Source organism: Sus scrofa, chromosome 14 (genome assembly GCF_000003025.6).
Source record: "Sus scrofa isolate TJ Tabasco breed Duroc chromosome 14, Sscrofa11.1, whole genome shotgun sequence".
NCBI lineage: Eukaryota > Metazoa > Chordata > Mammalia > Artiodactyla > Suidae > Sus > Sus scrofa.
Window position 1 is genome coordinate 46,367,938 of NC_010456.5, and position 15,392 is coordinate 46,383,329.

At 54.5% G+C, this 15,392-nt stretch overlaps 1 protein-coding gene across 8 annotated transcripts in view; it reads left to right on the plus strand.

Annotated features, from left to right (window-relative positions):
* EMID1 (EMI domain containing 1) overlaps nt 1-15,392 on the plus strand; it is a 44,066-nt gene that overhangs the window by 9,925 nt on the left and 18,749 nt on the right. For all 8 annotated transcript variants that reach the window (XR_002338673.1, XM_001928535.4, XM_021073276.1 and 5 more), the window contains exons 4-12: nt 6,327-6,410; nt 7,587-7,648; nt 10,051-10,171; nt 10,486-10,575; nt 11,290-11,436; nt 13,078-13,167; nt 13,306-13,358; nt 13,912-13,974; nt 14,077-14,121. Coding sequence is in view for 7 of the 8 variants with exons in the window: in XM_001928535.4 (XP_001928570.1) it covers nt 6,327-6,410; nt 7,587-7,648; nt 10,051-10,171; nt 10,486-10,575; nt 11,290-11,436; nt 13,078-13,167; nt 13,306-13,358; nt 13,912-13,974; nt 14,077-14,121 (755 nt within the window). In the remaining variant the exon portion in view is untranslated. The remainder of the gene's footprint in view (nt 1-6,326; nt 6,411-7,586; nt 7,649-10,050; nt 10,172-10,485; nt 10,576-11,289; nt 11,437-13,077; nt 13,168-13,305; nt 13,359-13,911; nt 13,975-14,076; nt 14,122-15,392) is intronic.

Consider the following 15,392-nt stretch of genomic DNA (forward strand, 5'->3'; position numbering starts at 1 on the left):
TTGTGCAAGGCATGGGGTGGGGTGGCGGGGAAAAGGCTGCCATTCAGGCGGCACTTGTCTTGTGCCCACTCAGAGGGAGGGGCTCCTTCTCTAAAGGGCACTAAGCTGCCTGGGGCTCTCCTGCACTGAGCCTCAGTGTCCTCATCTGTCAAACGGGCAGGATCTTATAGTCTGCTTCCCAGGGATGTTGTGAGGATAAAATGAAGCAGTAAAGACCCTGCAGGGTGCATGGCAGCCCATGGGGGCAGCATGTGATGCCTGATGGGATGAGAAGGCCACTCCCCACCCACAAGCTCAGGGTGAGTAAAGGGTGCCCAGACCTACATATTCTAGAAAATTGCCCTGCTGGGCCCTGGGAGTAGAGGGTGGGGAAGCATGAGGACATCGCTGACCCATGCCAGGCCCTGCTCTTCCTACAGCAGCCAGCTTCAGGCTGGGCTCCCCCAGCTGTTTCCCCTGCTGGTGACTGCCCTCTCCATCTGTCCAGTGCTATGACATGACCTGGGGCCAAAGAGCTGCATCGCCAGGAGCAGCAGGGCCCAGAGTGAGCTGAAGAGGGAGAGGGACCACCTGTCATTCCAGAATCCAGCCATGGATCAGCTATGCTGTGCTGTGTGACCTGGGGCAAGCCTCTTCACCTCTCAGAACCCCATCTCTTTCTGGAGGTCACCTGGGAGTGAGACATGCCCACCTCCTCCCTTGTTATAAGGACCAGAGACTCTTGCCTCCAACATAGCTACTTAGTAACTGTCTTCCTTCCCCCTCAGGCCCCCTGTGCTGTGGAGTCTGCCCTGCCTCCCACTTCTGAGACCCTATTTCTCAGTCAGCTGCTTAGCAAATAGGGCCTCTAGTCTCAAGACTAGGTTTGTGAGGCTGGCAGACTTCATGGCCCTTTGCCCTGGTTTTCCTACCTGCATAGAGGGAGTGTTTGTTCCATGATGATGAGCAAAGCTGGTCTCTTTCATGTTTTGACAACCAAGTGGAAGGGCCTTGAATAGGCCCCTTTTTGCAGATGGAGATACTGAGTCTCAGAGAAGTGAGGGGTGGGCCTGAGGCCACTCAGCATGAGAGCTGGGACTGGGACTGGGACCAGCCTGGCGAAGCATCCACCTGTTAGTGCCTCCAGGCCTCGGGACATGAGCTGGATGGCAGGGAGGAAGACTGGCCCAGGCTCTCATCTGGTTCCCACCAGAAACAATGGGCCAGGAATGGCCAAGACCAGAATGCATTATCTGGGCAGAACCCCTGAGTGGCCTGGGCTATTGGGCTCTGCCTAGAGCAGGGCCTAGTGGCCGCCCTAGTAGCTCTGGGGGCTCCCTGCAGACAGGTCTTTCTCCCAACAGCCACCCTGTCCAGATAATGAAAGTGAGGCTCAGCTCAGGAGATCCTGTGTCGATTTCACGCAAGGTCACACAGCAAGTAGCATTATGACTGGGCTTCTCCTAAGGCCTCTGACCTAGGGTCCGCAGTGTCCCCTGCCTGAGACCCTCCTGGGGGAGGAAGCTGCCACCATCCCTTCATGCCGGGCACCATGATTTGTACTGACCTGCATTCTGCCATCATGACCAGGGACAGCAGGGCAGATATGGAAATAGGCTGGCAGAGAGGAGTACCGTTGCTCAGGGCCACCAATGGAGTTAAAGCCCATCAGTCAGACCGGAGCTGGGGTCTTTGCAGCAATGCCAGCCAAGGACATCATAGGAAGCGTGTTTAGACAATTGGAGTAATGGAAGCCAATCTCAGTCCTGTCCCCTCCCAGATAGAAAGACAGAGGGGGGAGTTCCCATCATGACTCAGCAGGTTAAGAACCCGACTAGCATCCCTGAGGACATGGGTTGGATCCCTGGCCTCAGTCAGTGGGTTAAGGATCTGGCGTTGCTGAAAGCTGTGGTGCAGGTCACAGATACGGCTTGGATCCTGAGTTGCTGTGGCTGTGGCTGTGACGAAGGCCAGCAGCTGAAGCTCCAATTCGTCCCCTAGTCTGGAAACTTCCATATGCCATGGGTATGGCTGTAAAAAGACAAAGAAAAGGAAAGAAAGAGGAGCTCCCTCACCTTACCCCCATAGGCTCCCCCAGAGCCAGGCAGCCTCCGCTTTCTCCCCCACTGCCCCCATCTGCCCTCTACACCTGTCTCTTCCCCATGCATGGACCCCTACAGCCCCTGCCCTCCATGGTGGGGAACAGCAAAGGAAGGAGTTTGCCCAAGGTCGCACAGTAAAAAAGCCCAGGACCAGCCCGGCACTTCTGTGGGCCCCTCAGCCTCTCTGCTGTCTGGTGCTGGCCCTTCCCGCACATCCTTCATCCTTCATGCATTTAACCAGATGCCAGGGGCAGGGCCAAGCCTGTGCTTTACTTCACAGACTTGGAATCCTGCAGGTTAAACGCTGTATGAATCAGCCTGGATCCGCCACCCATCTATCCACTCCTGGGAATGCTCGGGAAATGAGTGGGGATCTCATTTTACCCAAAGAGGAGCTGAACAGACAGACTGGGGCTTCCCAGAGGGCTGCTTTCTTGGAGCTCCCAACCCCAGCCCCTGACCCCGAACCCTGGCTCAGGCCAACAGCAGCAAATATTTACATTTGCAAATAAATTCCCAGGAGGAGAGCTGGGCTGGGGCCGGGGAGGCTGCGCCCTGCGGTCACTGGACCCAGCAGACTTGGGGGAAGGGTTGTGAAGGAAGAAGCCCCTTGGAAAGAAAGTCAGATGTGGGATCCAGAGATACCCCAACTTCTCACACCCCCTGCTAAAGGATGGCATTTGAATTCCATGCTCTTCCCTTCTCTTCCCCCACTCTGGTCCTGCTGTGTGGACAGGCAGCCCCTCCTCTCTGGGCCTCAGCATTCTCATGAAGATCCGTTGAGAAGGAGTAGTAGACACTTAGCAAAGGGGAGGGGGGCTGCCTTGGGGCACAGGGTGAAACCACAGATGGCGCTGGCCTTCTGGAGGTCAAGATGGAGTGATGAGAGCTTGTGGGGGAAGGGGGCTTTGGTGGATTGCCTGGTCTGTCCAGGAAGGCTTCCTGGAGGAGGTGACATGGGAGCAGCTGTGGGGAGGTTGTGTGTGTGTGTGTGTGTGTGTGTGTGTGTGTGTGGCGCTGCTGAGGACCTCCCAGGTGGTGGTCCCAGAGTGGGGCCGGGGTTTGTGCTCCTGGGACTAGCCAAGTGAGGTTGGGGCTGAGGAAGGGCCCTTCAGGATGGACCACCAGGCTGGGGTGAGGGGGGCTCTCAGCCTACTGGGGCCCTGGCTCAACCAGTGGGAGGGATGTGACATTTCATCCTATAGGAGGCTTCCCCAACCTGTGGCTTTCTTCCAGGCCATTTACAACCTGATTCATCCCTTAAAGTCTTTCTGTGAGTTTATCAGAATTTGAGGGAGGTTGGGGAACCATGTCTGGGAGTCCTGAATCCAGATCCAATCTTTCCTGGTCTTTTGGACAGTTTTTGTTGTTTATTTAAGCTTTCTCTTTTTTTTGGCTTTTTGTCTTTTTAGGGCCACACCCCCGGCATATGGAGGTTCCCAGGCTAGGGGTCCAATTGGAGCTGTAGCCGCTGGCCTACGCCACAGCCACAGCAATGCGGCATCTGAGCTGCATTTGTGACCTACACCACAGCTCACAGCAATGCCAAATCCTTAACCCACAAGCAAGGCCAGGGATCGAACCCACATCCTCATGGATGCTAGTTGGGTTCATTAACTGCTAAGCCACAACGGGAACTCCTTAGACTTTTTTTTAAGTTTTAACTCACAGTTTTCTTTGAGGCAGTTCTGTCTACACTGTTTGTCAGGCCATGTTTTCATTAGTTCTTCTCATTTTCTCTGGCTCCCAGTGAAATGTCCCAAAGCAAGTGAGTTGAAAAAGACTTTCCAACCACAAGCTCACAGAATAATACCTTGGGGACACCCCAGTGTAACGTTACATTTATGCTCATTTTCAAAGACAGTTGTGTTTTGCTGTCCAGATTATTTTGCCTTTTATTTTGTTTGCTTGCTTTAAATTCATTTTCAGCCAGTGATTCATGCATTCATCATCAAGAGGTTTATTGAGGCCGGCGGGGCCCTACTGTGTGCCAGGCACTTTTCCTGGCCACGCACAAGACGGGCGAGGTCCCTGCTTGGGTTCCAGCCAGGGGGGTGGGGGGGTGGGTGGTGGTGGAAGATCAGACTGCGGAGCTGGCACAGCAGATGACATGTTAGAGGGTGGAAAGTGCTGTGGAAAAAAGAAAAGACTGGAGCAGGGTTGGAGGGAGGGGGGCAGGGTTGACGCCCCGCCAGACTTCATCGCAGAAAACACCCAGACTTCCGTGGCGTTGAGAGACGGCCACTTCTTTTGGTGGACTTCCTGAAAAGTCATAAAGTGGCCTTTGACGACTTCACCTGGGAGCAAAGAGGATGAGGAGGTCTGGCCAAGGCCACTCTTCTTAGGAACCAGCGTCCTGGTCAGGCGCCAGGCCTCCCCTCCCCTGCCGGGGGAGACTTGGGGGCTGACCCATGGTGCCAGGTAGCCCAGGAAGGAGGCGGGTCCTGGAGTTAGACTAACCCAGGTTCTAATCCAGGCTCCAGCCTTCAGCTGGGCCACCAGCCCCTTCACCCCTCTGCCTCCTTCCCCCCCCAAAAGGGAAACCCTCATATCCACTCGTCTGTTTATCTGGGCACGGGGCACAGAGGAGTGGTGATACCCAGCATCTCTGTGCCTCAGGTTCCCCATCTGTAGTGTGGAGGAGATGTAAGCACCCACGTATGGGGCTTCGAGAGAACAGTGAGGTGATACTGTATGTGAGACGTGCCTAGAATGTTCTGGGCCCAAAGTAAGGGCTAAACAAGCCTTAGCTGTTATTATTATTACCTACCTTGTAGGATGGACCTGGCCCATGTGATGCACTTAGCACCGGGCACGGCTCACAGTGGCAACCCCACAACTGCCTTTGTTTTGCCCGCAGACCCCACCCGCAATCCCTGCCCTAGTCCTGGGCAGCCTTTATTCACCCCAGGTGAGATGTGTCCCCTGTGAGGGGGCAAGTCATAGGTCCCCGTGGAGGGCATGCTGGGCCAGGCCTAGTATGAGCCAAGGCCCCGTGGTGGTACCCAGAGAGGGCTTGGCAGCCTCCCTGCAGGGGGCTGGCCAGAGGGACCCGTCTGGTTTGAATTCCCGGGGCCTCCCACTCCCTGCACCAACCCGCAGCCTGGCTCTGAGCTGCCAGGCCGTGCCTTATTTGGGTCTTGTCTCCCCCCAGGCGACACTTTGTGGCCTTAAAAGGCAGGCCTGGGGTGGGGGGCAGGGGGGTAGAAGAAGGCAATTGCCATTACTGGCTCCAGAAGCCCTCCAGCTGTGCAGAAAACCAGACCCCCAAAGCCAGACCAGCCAGGACAGGATGGCCTGCTCTTCATGGGGGTGGCAGCAGGGATGGGCGCCTGGAACGCCCCCCCCCACCCCCCGCCCTCCCAGGCAGCCAGCTTCCTTCTGGTTTTCATTTAAAACCAGGGCTGGATCCACTCTAGTGTCTTCTTACCAAGTGGGTCAGGGAGAGGGAGGGTGGATGGCAATGTTACTGCGTTTATTGAGTGCCTACTGCATGCCAGGCCCTGTGTGTGCACAGTGCATGCATCACTGTCCTCAGGCCACATGCTGGCCTGGCAAGTGTGGAGGCCTTAGTATCTGATTTTATTTATTTTTTAATTTTTTTTGCTTTTTAGGGCCGCACCCATAGCATATGGAAGTTCCCAGGCTAGGAGTTGCATTGGAGCTGCAGCTGCTGGCCTACACCACAACCACAGCAACATCAGGTCTGAGCTGCATCTGCAGCCTACACCGCAGCTTATGGCAACCCCGGATCCTTTAACCCACTGAGCAAAGCCAGGGATCGAAACCACATCCTTATGGATACTAGTCGGGTTCTTAACCCTCTGAGCCACAGTGGGAGCTCCCTGGATCCCATTTTACAGAGGAGAAGATAGGCAGGTCCAGGGAGGACAAGTCACACAGGTCAGCAAGTGGTGGGCCTGGGACCTGACCTTGCATCTGTCAGCTTCAAGATCTTAACCCATGCAGCTTGCAGGGGTTGTTGGAGAAGCCCCCAGCCTCACCCATGGCCCCCACCCATCACCAGCCCCTCTCCCCAGCCCATCAGGCTGGCAGCCTTGTTCCAGCTCAGCCCAGTTCATGCTGTGTGACACAGGTAAACTGCCCCACCTCTCTGGGCTTCTATCTCACTCTTCACTAAGGGGAGTAGGGGTCCCCAAAGTGGCTACAGTGGTGGGGGTGGTGGAGGTGGGTATAAAACAAGATGTCATGGCCAACAGGGCTCTCACCCTCCCTGTCCCTTAGTTGCAGGCTCCTCTGGCTTCGTGGAGCCCAGCTGGTCAGGCATTGCCATGCGGCGGATGGCACTTCGGCCCACAGCCTTCTCAGGTGGGTCCTGGGGCAGCTGCTTGGGGTCCCCCTGGGCAGGGGGAGGCTGGAGGAGCTGGTTGTCACTGTCCTGAAAACACAGCAGTGGAGGATTAGGGATAGCGCCCAGCCCTTGTCCACCCCAGGCTGCCAGAGGGGAAGGGCCGCAAGAGGAGTCTGACCTGGGCCCAGGTACCCCGAGACCCAGGACCCCCAGAGTTCTGCATATACAAGTCCAGGCCCCCCCGCAGCTTCTTTTTTTTATTTAAATGATACTTTTCTGAATGTCTTCAGGGTTAGAGGCTAGGAGTTTTCCATCATCAACTCATTTAAACCTCACAACACCCCCCACCCCAGGAAGCATCCCTGTCGCTACTTTATTTATTTATAGTTTATATGTTTGGCTGCACTCGCGGCATGTGGAAGTTCCTGGGCCAGGGAACAAACCCTCACCACAGCAGCAAACTCTGCCACGGCTGTAGCAACGCCAGATCATTAAGCCCATTGCACCACATGGGAACTTCCTGCCTCCACTTTAGAGAGAAGGAAGCTGAGGGTCAGAGAGGGGATGTGCCCTGCCCAAGGCCCCACAGCCCGGAAGGGGCAGTGCTGAGACTCCGCCCCAGGCTTTTGCCTGTTCAGCGCTCACTCTATGCTTGGTCTGAGCTCAGCATCCCCAGCTGTGAATGGAGGGAAGGGGGTGACACATCCTAACACAGAGGATTGTGGTGAGGACTGCTCAGCACATGCCTGTCATGGTTATGAGTGACTTAAGGATATTGCTGAGGAGGCCAAAGGAGCTGGATGGTGGTTCTGGAGGAAGGGTCAGAGGTGGCATGTCTGAGACCAGTCCAGTCTGTGATGTGTCGATCCCCAGAGCCAGCAGGCTGAGGCCAGCCCTGCTCAGGTGCAAAGCAGCAGGCTTTCTTACCCTGGTTTCTAGGAAAGGAGTCATTTTGCATGAGGAGTCAGGTCCTGGGTGGGACTCAGTTCCCCCTGGAGGCTCTGGAGCCAAAGGAAACCAGAGGGCATGACCCACCCTGGACAGGCTGTGACCCTATAGCCCCTTCTCTGTGATGGGCCATCTGGAGGGTCAGTATCATCAGGTGTCTGTCCTCTCCCTCCTGCCTACCCCTGGGGGCTGACAAGCTCCAAGGGGAACCTGGAGCCCCAGCCCAGCTTCCTCCCTCCCCACAGGTTGTCTCAACTGCAGCAAAGTGGCAGAGCTGACAGAGCGGCTGAAGGTGCTGGAGGCCAAGGTGGGTGAGCAGCTTCCCTGCCAGGCAGGCAGGACCCTCCCATTGGTCCCAACCCGGCTTTCTCAGCTTCCCCTCCAGGGACTGCTCAAGGACAGACAGACTGGCCTGCGCTCCCTCCAGGAGGACCACGAAGCTCCCCCATCCCCATCCCAGCCAGATACTCCTAGACACTACCCCTCACCCCCAAGCTCCTGAGTCCCTTCATTGCCCTGTCACCTTCCCATAATGTGTCTTTGCAGTTCCAAAAAAGCAAAAACACCTATTGCATGCCTCAAATTATCTTAAAAAAGGTTTTAACCATTAAAAAGTAAGACATTTTAAATTTAGAAACATGAGTTCCCATTGTGGCTCAGCAGGTTACGAACCCGAATAGTATCCATGAGGATGTGGGTTCAATCCCTGGCCTCACTCAGTGGGTTAAGGATCCAGCATTGCTATGAGCTGTGGTGGAGGTTGCAGACATGGCTCGGATTCTGAGTTGCTGTGACTGTTGTAGGCTGGCAGCTATAGCTCCTATTCAACCCTTAGCCTGGAAACTTCCATATGCCAAAGGGCCCTAAAAAGCAAAATAAATAAATAAATTTAGATGCATGAAACGCCCAGAACCATGAAAAACCTAACCAGGAAACCATGGGCAGCAGTTACCTGTGCCATTACCAACATCTAAGCATCTTTTCTGCCTGATTTTTTAAGCACACATAGAGGCATTTACACTTCATCCTCATATCCATTCCTCCATCATTCCCTCCTCTGGGAATTTACCTTAGATAAGATGCAATGATACCAAAATATTAACTCTTAAGAGGGAAACTTGAAAACTGAACAACAGAATGGGTGATTGCATAATTAGCCAGCTTGGCTCTGCCGAGTACTAAACAGGCATTAACCACACCTCCACTTTCTAACATGTAAAGATGCCCCTTATGTATCTATCAGGTGGGAAAACCACACTTCTAAACAGCACATGTTAGAAGTTCCCATCGTGGCGCAGTGGTTAACGAATCCGACTAGGGACCGTGAAGTTGAGGGTTCGATCCCTGGCCTTGCTCAGTGGGTTAAGGATCCGGCATTGCTGTGAGCTGTGGTATAGGTTGCAGATGAAGCTCGAATCCCGCATGGCTGTGGCTCTGGCATGGGCCGGCGGCTACAGATCTGATTAGACCCCTGGCCTGGGAATCTCCATATGCCGCGGGAGCAGCCCTAGAAAAGGCAAAAAGATAAAAAAATAAACAGCATATGTTAGAACCCCCATTATAAGGTATGAGCAACCCAGAAACCCTACCCTGCTCCCCAAGCACCCTCCCAGGGGAACCCCATGTGAGCCTTAGATCTGGGGGTGGTTCTCAGTTCTGCATCTGCCTGAGAGTTTCACAGTTTCATCTTCTCTCTGGGCAGGTCCCCCAGCTCCCCAGCCCTGGCCAGTGGGCATTCTGGCCTCTTAATCCTCAGTCATTGGCTTAGGGGACACCACTGACCTTTAAAGTTCTCCCCTATACCGATCCAAAAGTGGTTTGGGAGGGGCTGCACCTGTAGCATGTGCAAGTTCCTAGGCCAAGGATGGAACCCATACCACAGCTGTGATCTGAGCCATAGTAGTGACAAAGTCAGGTCCTTAACCCACTGAGCCACCAGGGAACTCTCAAAACTGCTTTTGTACACACCTTGGCACCTGTTTCATGTCAGACCCTTCCAAAGTTCACTTAAAAAAAAAGCACCTCTTGGAGTTCCCATCATGGCACCACCATGGAAACGAATCCGACTAGGAACCACGAGGTTGCATTTTCGAACCCCGGCCTTGCTCAGTGGGTTAAGGATCCGGCATTGCTCTGAGCTGTGGTATAGGTTGCAGACGTGGCTTGGATCCTGCGTTGCTGTGCCTGTGGCATAGACTGGTGGCTTCAGCTCCAATTCGACTCCTAGCCTGGGAACCTCTGTATGCCACAGGCGCTGCCCTAAAAAGCAAAAAAATTTTAAAAAGACCCCAAAAAATCCAAAGTTCGCTTCAAAGTTAGTAACAATCCTTCCAGCCTGTGGTGCTTTAATAGACCAAGAGAAGTTTCATATTATTTATGCACATAAGTCCATATGAATATACATATTCACATGCAAGTAAGCACAGGCAAAAAGCACCCAACCCAGCAAACACGGGGACAGAACTCACCATGGGTGGCTGTGATGGTATGTGATGACTTTTCTACAATGAATGTGATGAATTGTACATTTTGAGCCACAGTCACTTCTGATAAAGTTCTGGGCCCCTTTGAGCCTGGGTTTCCACTCCAGGCTGGGTTGTACTGGCTACATGGGCCTCCTGCCCCCCGTCACACTGGGGCCCTTCAGCCGGCCTGTCTCTGGTAAGATCCTGGTACCCACCCCATCCCTACTGACCTCTTCCTCCACAGGTGGCGGTGCTGACTGTCACCGAGCGGGCAGTGCCCCCAACCCTGGCTGCCCCTGAGGACTCTGCCCTACTCTGGGGCTCCCCAGCTGCCCAGGGCAGTCCGGGGGATAGAGGCCTCCGAGGTGAGTGGGTCCCATGTGGGAATGAGTGGGGGAGTGAGATTTCAGGCCCCTCCCTGCTGCTGACTCCCAGCTTGACCCCATCATGGTCCTTAGTCTTCCCAGCTCTGCAGCAGGCCTGAGGGGTTGGTCTCCAGGGGCCCCTGAGCACTGGGGAGCTGGGAGCACTGACCCCCGCATTCCCCGCCACCCTAGGGATGCTCAGAGCCAGAGAATACATGAGGGCCCCCCTGTTCCCTCAAGATGTTTGGTGCAGGCTGGGGGGGTGGAGCCAGAGCAAGGCTCCAGCTGCCCAGCTGATGTACTTTCTCCCCCAGATGGAGTTGGTGCCCGGGGGTTTCCTGGGCCCACTGGCCCTAAGGGAGACCCTGGCAGCCGGGGCCCAATGGGGATGAGAGGCCCGCCAGGTAAGTGCCCACAGCACTGTCCCCTCCAGCTCCCTTGGCCACCCCTGCAGGTGGGCACAGGCTGGGCCTTGCTCCTCCAATCCTAACGTGGCCAGCAGTGGTGCCCCCTCAGTCCTGGCTCCCTGAAACCCTCTTGCATCTATCAGTACATACTCCCAGGTCTGCTGTTCCCAGCAGGTTCTAAGCTGGGCACTGGGGTGGGTCAACCAGACCCTGCCCTCCCAGGACCTCCCATACCAGGGAGGCCAGGGAGGGTGGGCCTAGGCAGAGGAGAAATAGCAGCGCCCACCCCATGTGACCAGGGTTCTTAAGGATGTTGCATGTAGGGGAACCCCAAGGAAGGAAGCCCAGACCCAGCCTGGGTGGGGTGGGGGGTGGGGAAGGCCTCCCCACAGGAGTGACATCTTATGTGAGGCCTCAGGATGACCTGAAGTGTAACATCAGGCAGCACAAAAGGAGAGCACATAGAGGGAACAGCTGTGCAAAAGCCTGTAGCAGGGAGCAGAGAACATTCTGCTAAGCACCTGTTTTGTACCGTGTGTCTAGTGTCCTGAAGCCCCAGGGGAGGGCTGTGCTTATCCCCTCATGGATGGCTGGAGAGTCAGAACCAGGAACCACCAAGGCCTGTGGCCTCTGGGATCTCTTGTACCTGTCACCCCAGGCTGCCTCGTCCTGCCCCCTGCATACCCACCAGCCCCCCTGGTTCCATTGCAGGTCTGCAGGGCCCCCCAGGTAGCCCTGGCCAGGCCGGAGCTGTGGGCACCCCTGGAGAGAGGGGACCTCCAGGCCCCCCAGGGCCTCCTGGCCCCCCTGGCCCCCCATTCCCTGTTGGACCACCCTCCGCCCGGATGTCCCAGCATGGTGAGTTCCCGGGGTCACAACAGGTCCAGGTGAGGTGGGGTGAGGCTGGCATGACCATCTACCAGGCACCCCTGTGTACCGGGCTTACTCTTAGGCCACATGTCACCTCATGCTCCATTGGGTACTATTGTCCTCTGTTCACTGATGAGGAAAACAGAGGGCCAGGGAGGGGAGATCACACAACCAGGAATGGAAGCTTCAAATCTGCATGGCCACCGGAGACTGGGCTGGGAACTACCAGCACAGCCCTTCCTGCTAAGCCTTGGCCAGGACCCAGCTTCAGAGCACCAGGAAGCTCAAGGCCTGGCCGTGGGACGTGAGTCCTGAGCTCCCAAGGCCACCGCCTGCTCCTGTGCTCAGAGGCTGGGCCCCCTTGGCCCAGCCAGGCGCTGAAATGCATCCTCACCTTCCCCTAAAGCCTGACTTCCACGTGTGCTGCCAGGGGTCAGAGCTTGGAGTGTCAAGTTTCAACCCCATCCACGTCATATTTTTGACCACACATTTATTCACCCGTTCATTTTCCCTCTCTGATCCTCAGTTTCCTCATATATACAGTGGGGATAGTGACCATGACAGCATCCCAGAGCTCTGTGACACCCATGTACAGAAGCTTGGCACAAAGAAAGTGTCAAAAGTGGCAGCTTTTGTGGCATTCCCACTGTGACTCAGTGGGTTAATAAGAACTTGACATAGTTCTTGGGGATGCAGGTTTGAGCTCCAGCCTGGCTCAGTGGGTTAAGGATCCAGTGTTGTGCAAGCCGATGGCGTAGGTCACAAATGTGGCTTGGATCCGTTGTTGCTGTGGCTGTGGTGTAGGCCAGCTGCTGCAGCTCTGATTTGGCTCACTCCCAGCCTGGGAACCTCCATATGCCATAGGTACAGCCATAAAAAGAAAAAAAAAAAAGAAGCGTCTGGGAGTTCCCTAGTGGCCCAGTGGGTTAAGGATCCAGAGTTGTCACTGCCATGGTGTGGATTCGATCCTTGGCCTGGGAATTTCCACATGCTTCAGGCAGGACCAAAAAAAAAAAAAAAAAAATGGTAGCTTTTGTTATTATTTCCACTAAACATGACAGTACAGGCTCAGCAAGGTAGAACATGCTGGATGTCACCAGCTAGACTCTGGCAGAGTTAGAACCCAGGTCTCCCCAGCCTCCTGGTCCTACATGGCCAACACTCCCCCCCACCACCCCAGCCCCTTGGAGCAGGTACCTGGTGGCCTCAACCATAATGCAGGCAGTCAAAGCTGGCTTGGCAGAAATGGCAGCTTAAAACCAACTGCCCCGGAGTTCCCGTCGTGGCGCAGTGGTTAACGAATCCGACTAGGAACCAAGAGGTTGCGGGTTCGGTCCCTGCCCTTGCTCAGTGGGTTAACGATCCGGCGTTGCCGTGAGCTGTGGTGTAGGTTGCAGACGCGGCTCGGATCCCGCGTTGCTGTGGCTCTGGCGTAGGCCGGTGGCTACAGCTCGGATTCAACCCCTAGCCTGGGAACCTCCATATGTTGTGGGAGCGGCCCAAGAAATAGCAACAACAACAAAAAGACAAAAAGACAAAAAAAAAAAAAAAAAAAAAAAAAAAAAAAAAAACCAACTGCCCCACTCATCCCTGCCCAGCCCTGCTCACTTATCATCTTTCCTTCCCCAGGAGACCCATTTCTGTCCAACACCTTCACTGAGACCAACAGCCACTGGCCCCAGGGACCAGCTGGGCCCCCAGGCCCCCCAGGGCCCATGGGTAAGTTGAGTCTGGGTCTGCAGTGAGGGGCAGGGTTGAGGGGTAGCAAAGAGACCAGGGCTGGCCATCAGGAGGAGCTGGTGGTGGACTACCTGGCATTGTATGTTTTGGTCCAGAGGACATCCTGTCTTATTCCAGGTCCTCCTGGACCTCCTGGTCCCATGGGCATGCCTGGGAGTCCTGGACATATGGTGAGTGTTTCTCCAAGTACTCTCACTCAATATCCATCTTCTTACCTCTCCCCCTACCCACTCACCCACCCATCCATTCATCTATCCACTCACCTATCCATACACCCACCTAACACACCCATCCACTCATCTGTCCATCTACCCACCCACCCATCCATCCACCGTCCACTCATTCATCCTTTCATTCATTCATTCAAGCATTTATGGAGCACTTAATATGCAGACTACTTTCCATAAGTTTTATTCCATCCACGTAACAAGAAGCAAGCGTTGTTATCACCTAAAGCCAAGAAAGGTGGAGATGTTTGCCTGCCCTAGGGCCGTGGCCTGCACATGACAGCTTCCAGATCGAAGTGGGGACTGTCCAACTCCAGGGCCATAGCTCTGGCATTGAGCTGTATGAACTCCCGCTGTGTGCTGGGCATTGCGTGTGTGGTAAAGGGCCCAGAGGCCCAGGCCAAGCTGGGCTTCCCTCCCGTACCCCTCTACCCCCAAGTCCCTGCCCGTTCTACCCTACCCTAGCACAAGGCTGAGGCCCTGTCTTGTTGCTCAGGGACCCCCAGGCCCCACTGGACCCAAAGGAATCTCCGGCCATCCAGGAGAGAAGGGCGAGAGAGTGAGTACTGAGGCAGCCCTGGGTGGAGGATTCTGGGGAGTCTCGGGAGCCCTGGGTCAGACCCACTGACCACCAACTCCATTTCTCCTCTGCTTCCCACAGGGACTGCGTGGGGAGCCCGGCCCCCAAGGCTCCATGGGGCATCGGGTAAGTGAGACTGCCCAGCCTGCAGCAGCCCCTTTAGGATCCCACAGGCCCAGACCCCTGCTCTGGCTCTATCCTTTGTGGCCAGAGCCCCTGTCCCTCCCAGTCTGGTCCAGGGCAAGCTTCATCTCCTTTCCTGTCCCCAACCCCCCACCCCATCTCAGGGTCCCATCAGCTTCTTAAGATCAGGCCACCTCCATCTCCTTTGCTCTGGCTCTGTCTCTGCACCGGTTTCTCTTTCTCTATCTTCCCTCTGTGTCTCCATCTCTGACTCTTTCTTTTTCCGTCTCTCCAACTGTGATTGTAGATATGCCTGTGTCTACCTGTAGCTTGGTCAATTTTTGCTTTGTGCATTTTGACACCTCATTATTAGATGCATACACGCTAAATATTTTAATGTCTTTTCGGTGTTTTTATCTTTATGAAATGAATATCTTTCTGGTGGTACTTCTCTTTTTTTATTTTTATTTTTTATTTTTGCTTTTTAGGCCACTCCTGTGGTATATGGAAGTTCCCAGGCTAGGGGTTGAATCGGAGCTGCAGCTGCTGGCCTACACCACAACCACAGCAATGTGGGATCCAAGCTTCGCCTGCCACCTATACCACAGTGCACAGCAATGCTGGATCCTTAACCCATTGAGCGAGGCCAGGGATCAAACCCGCGACTTCATAGATATTAGTCAGGTCCGTTACTGCTGAGCCACAATGGGAACTTCAGTAACTTCTTATCTTGAATCCTACTTGGTTTGATATTAAAATAGCTATACTAGCTTTCTTATGCTTAAAGTTTACGTGGTGTGTCTTTTCCCATTCTTTTACTTTCAGCCTGTTTGTATGTTTCTGTTCTAAAGTGCATCTTATAAAACAGACACCTACTTGAGTGTTGCTTCTGGTTTTGTTTAGTTTTTTTTTCAAATAATCTGGCTATTGAGTTCATTTGCATTTAATGATATGTAAAATTATTGATGCGGTTCTGTTTAAGTCAACCATCCTGCTATTTGTTGTCTATTTACCCCAATCTCTCTCTCTTTTTTTGTCTTTTTGCTATTTCTTGGGCTGCTCCCACGGCATATGGAGGTTCCCAAGCTAGGGGTCCAATCGGAGCTGTAGCCACCGGCCTACGCCAGAGCCACAGCAACGCAGGATCCAAGCCACATCTGCAACCCACACCACAGCTCACGGCAACGCCGAATCGTTAACCCACTGAGCAAGGGTAGGGACCGAACCCACAACCTCATGGTTCCTAGTCAGATTCGTTAACCACTGCGCCACAA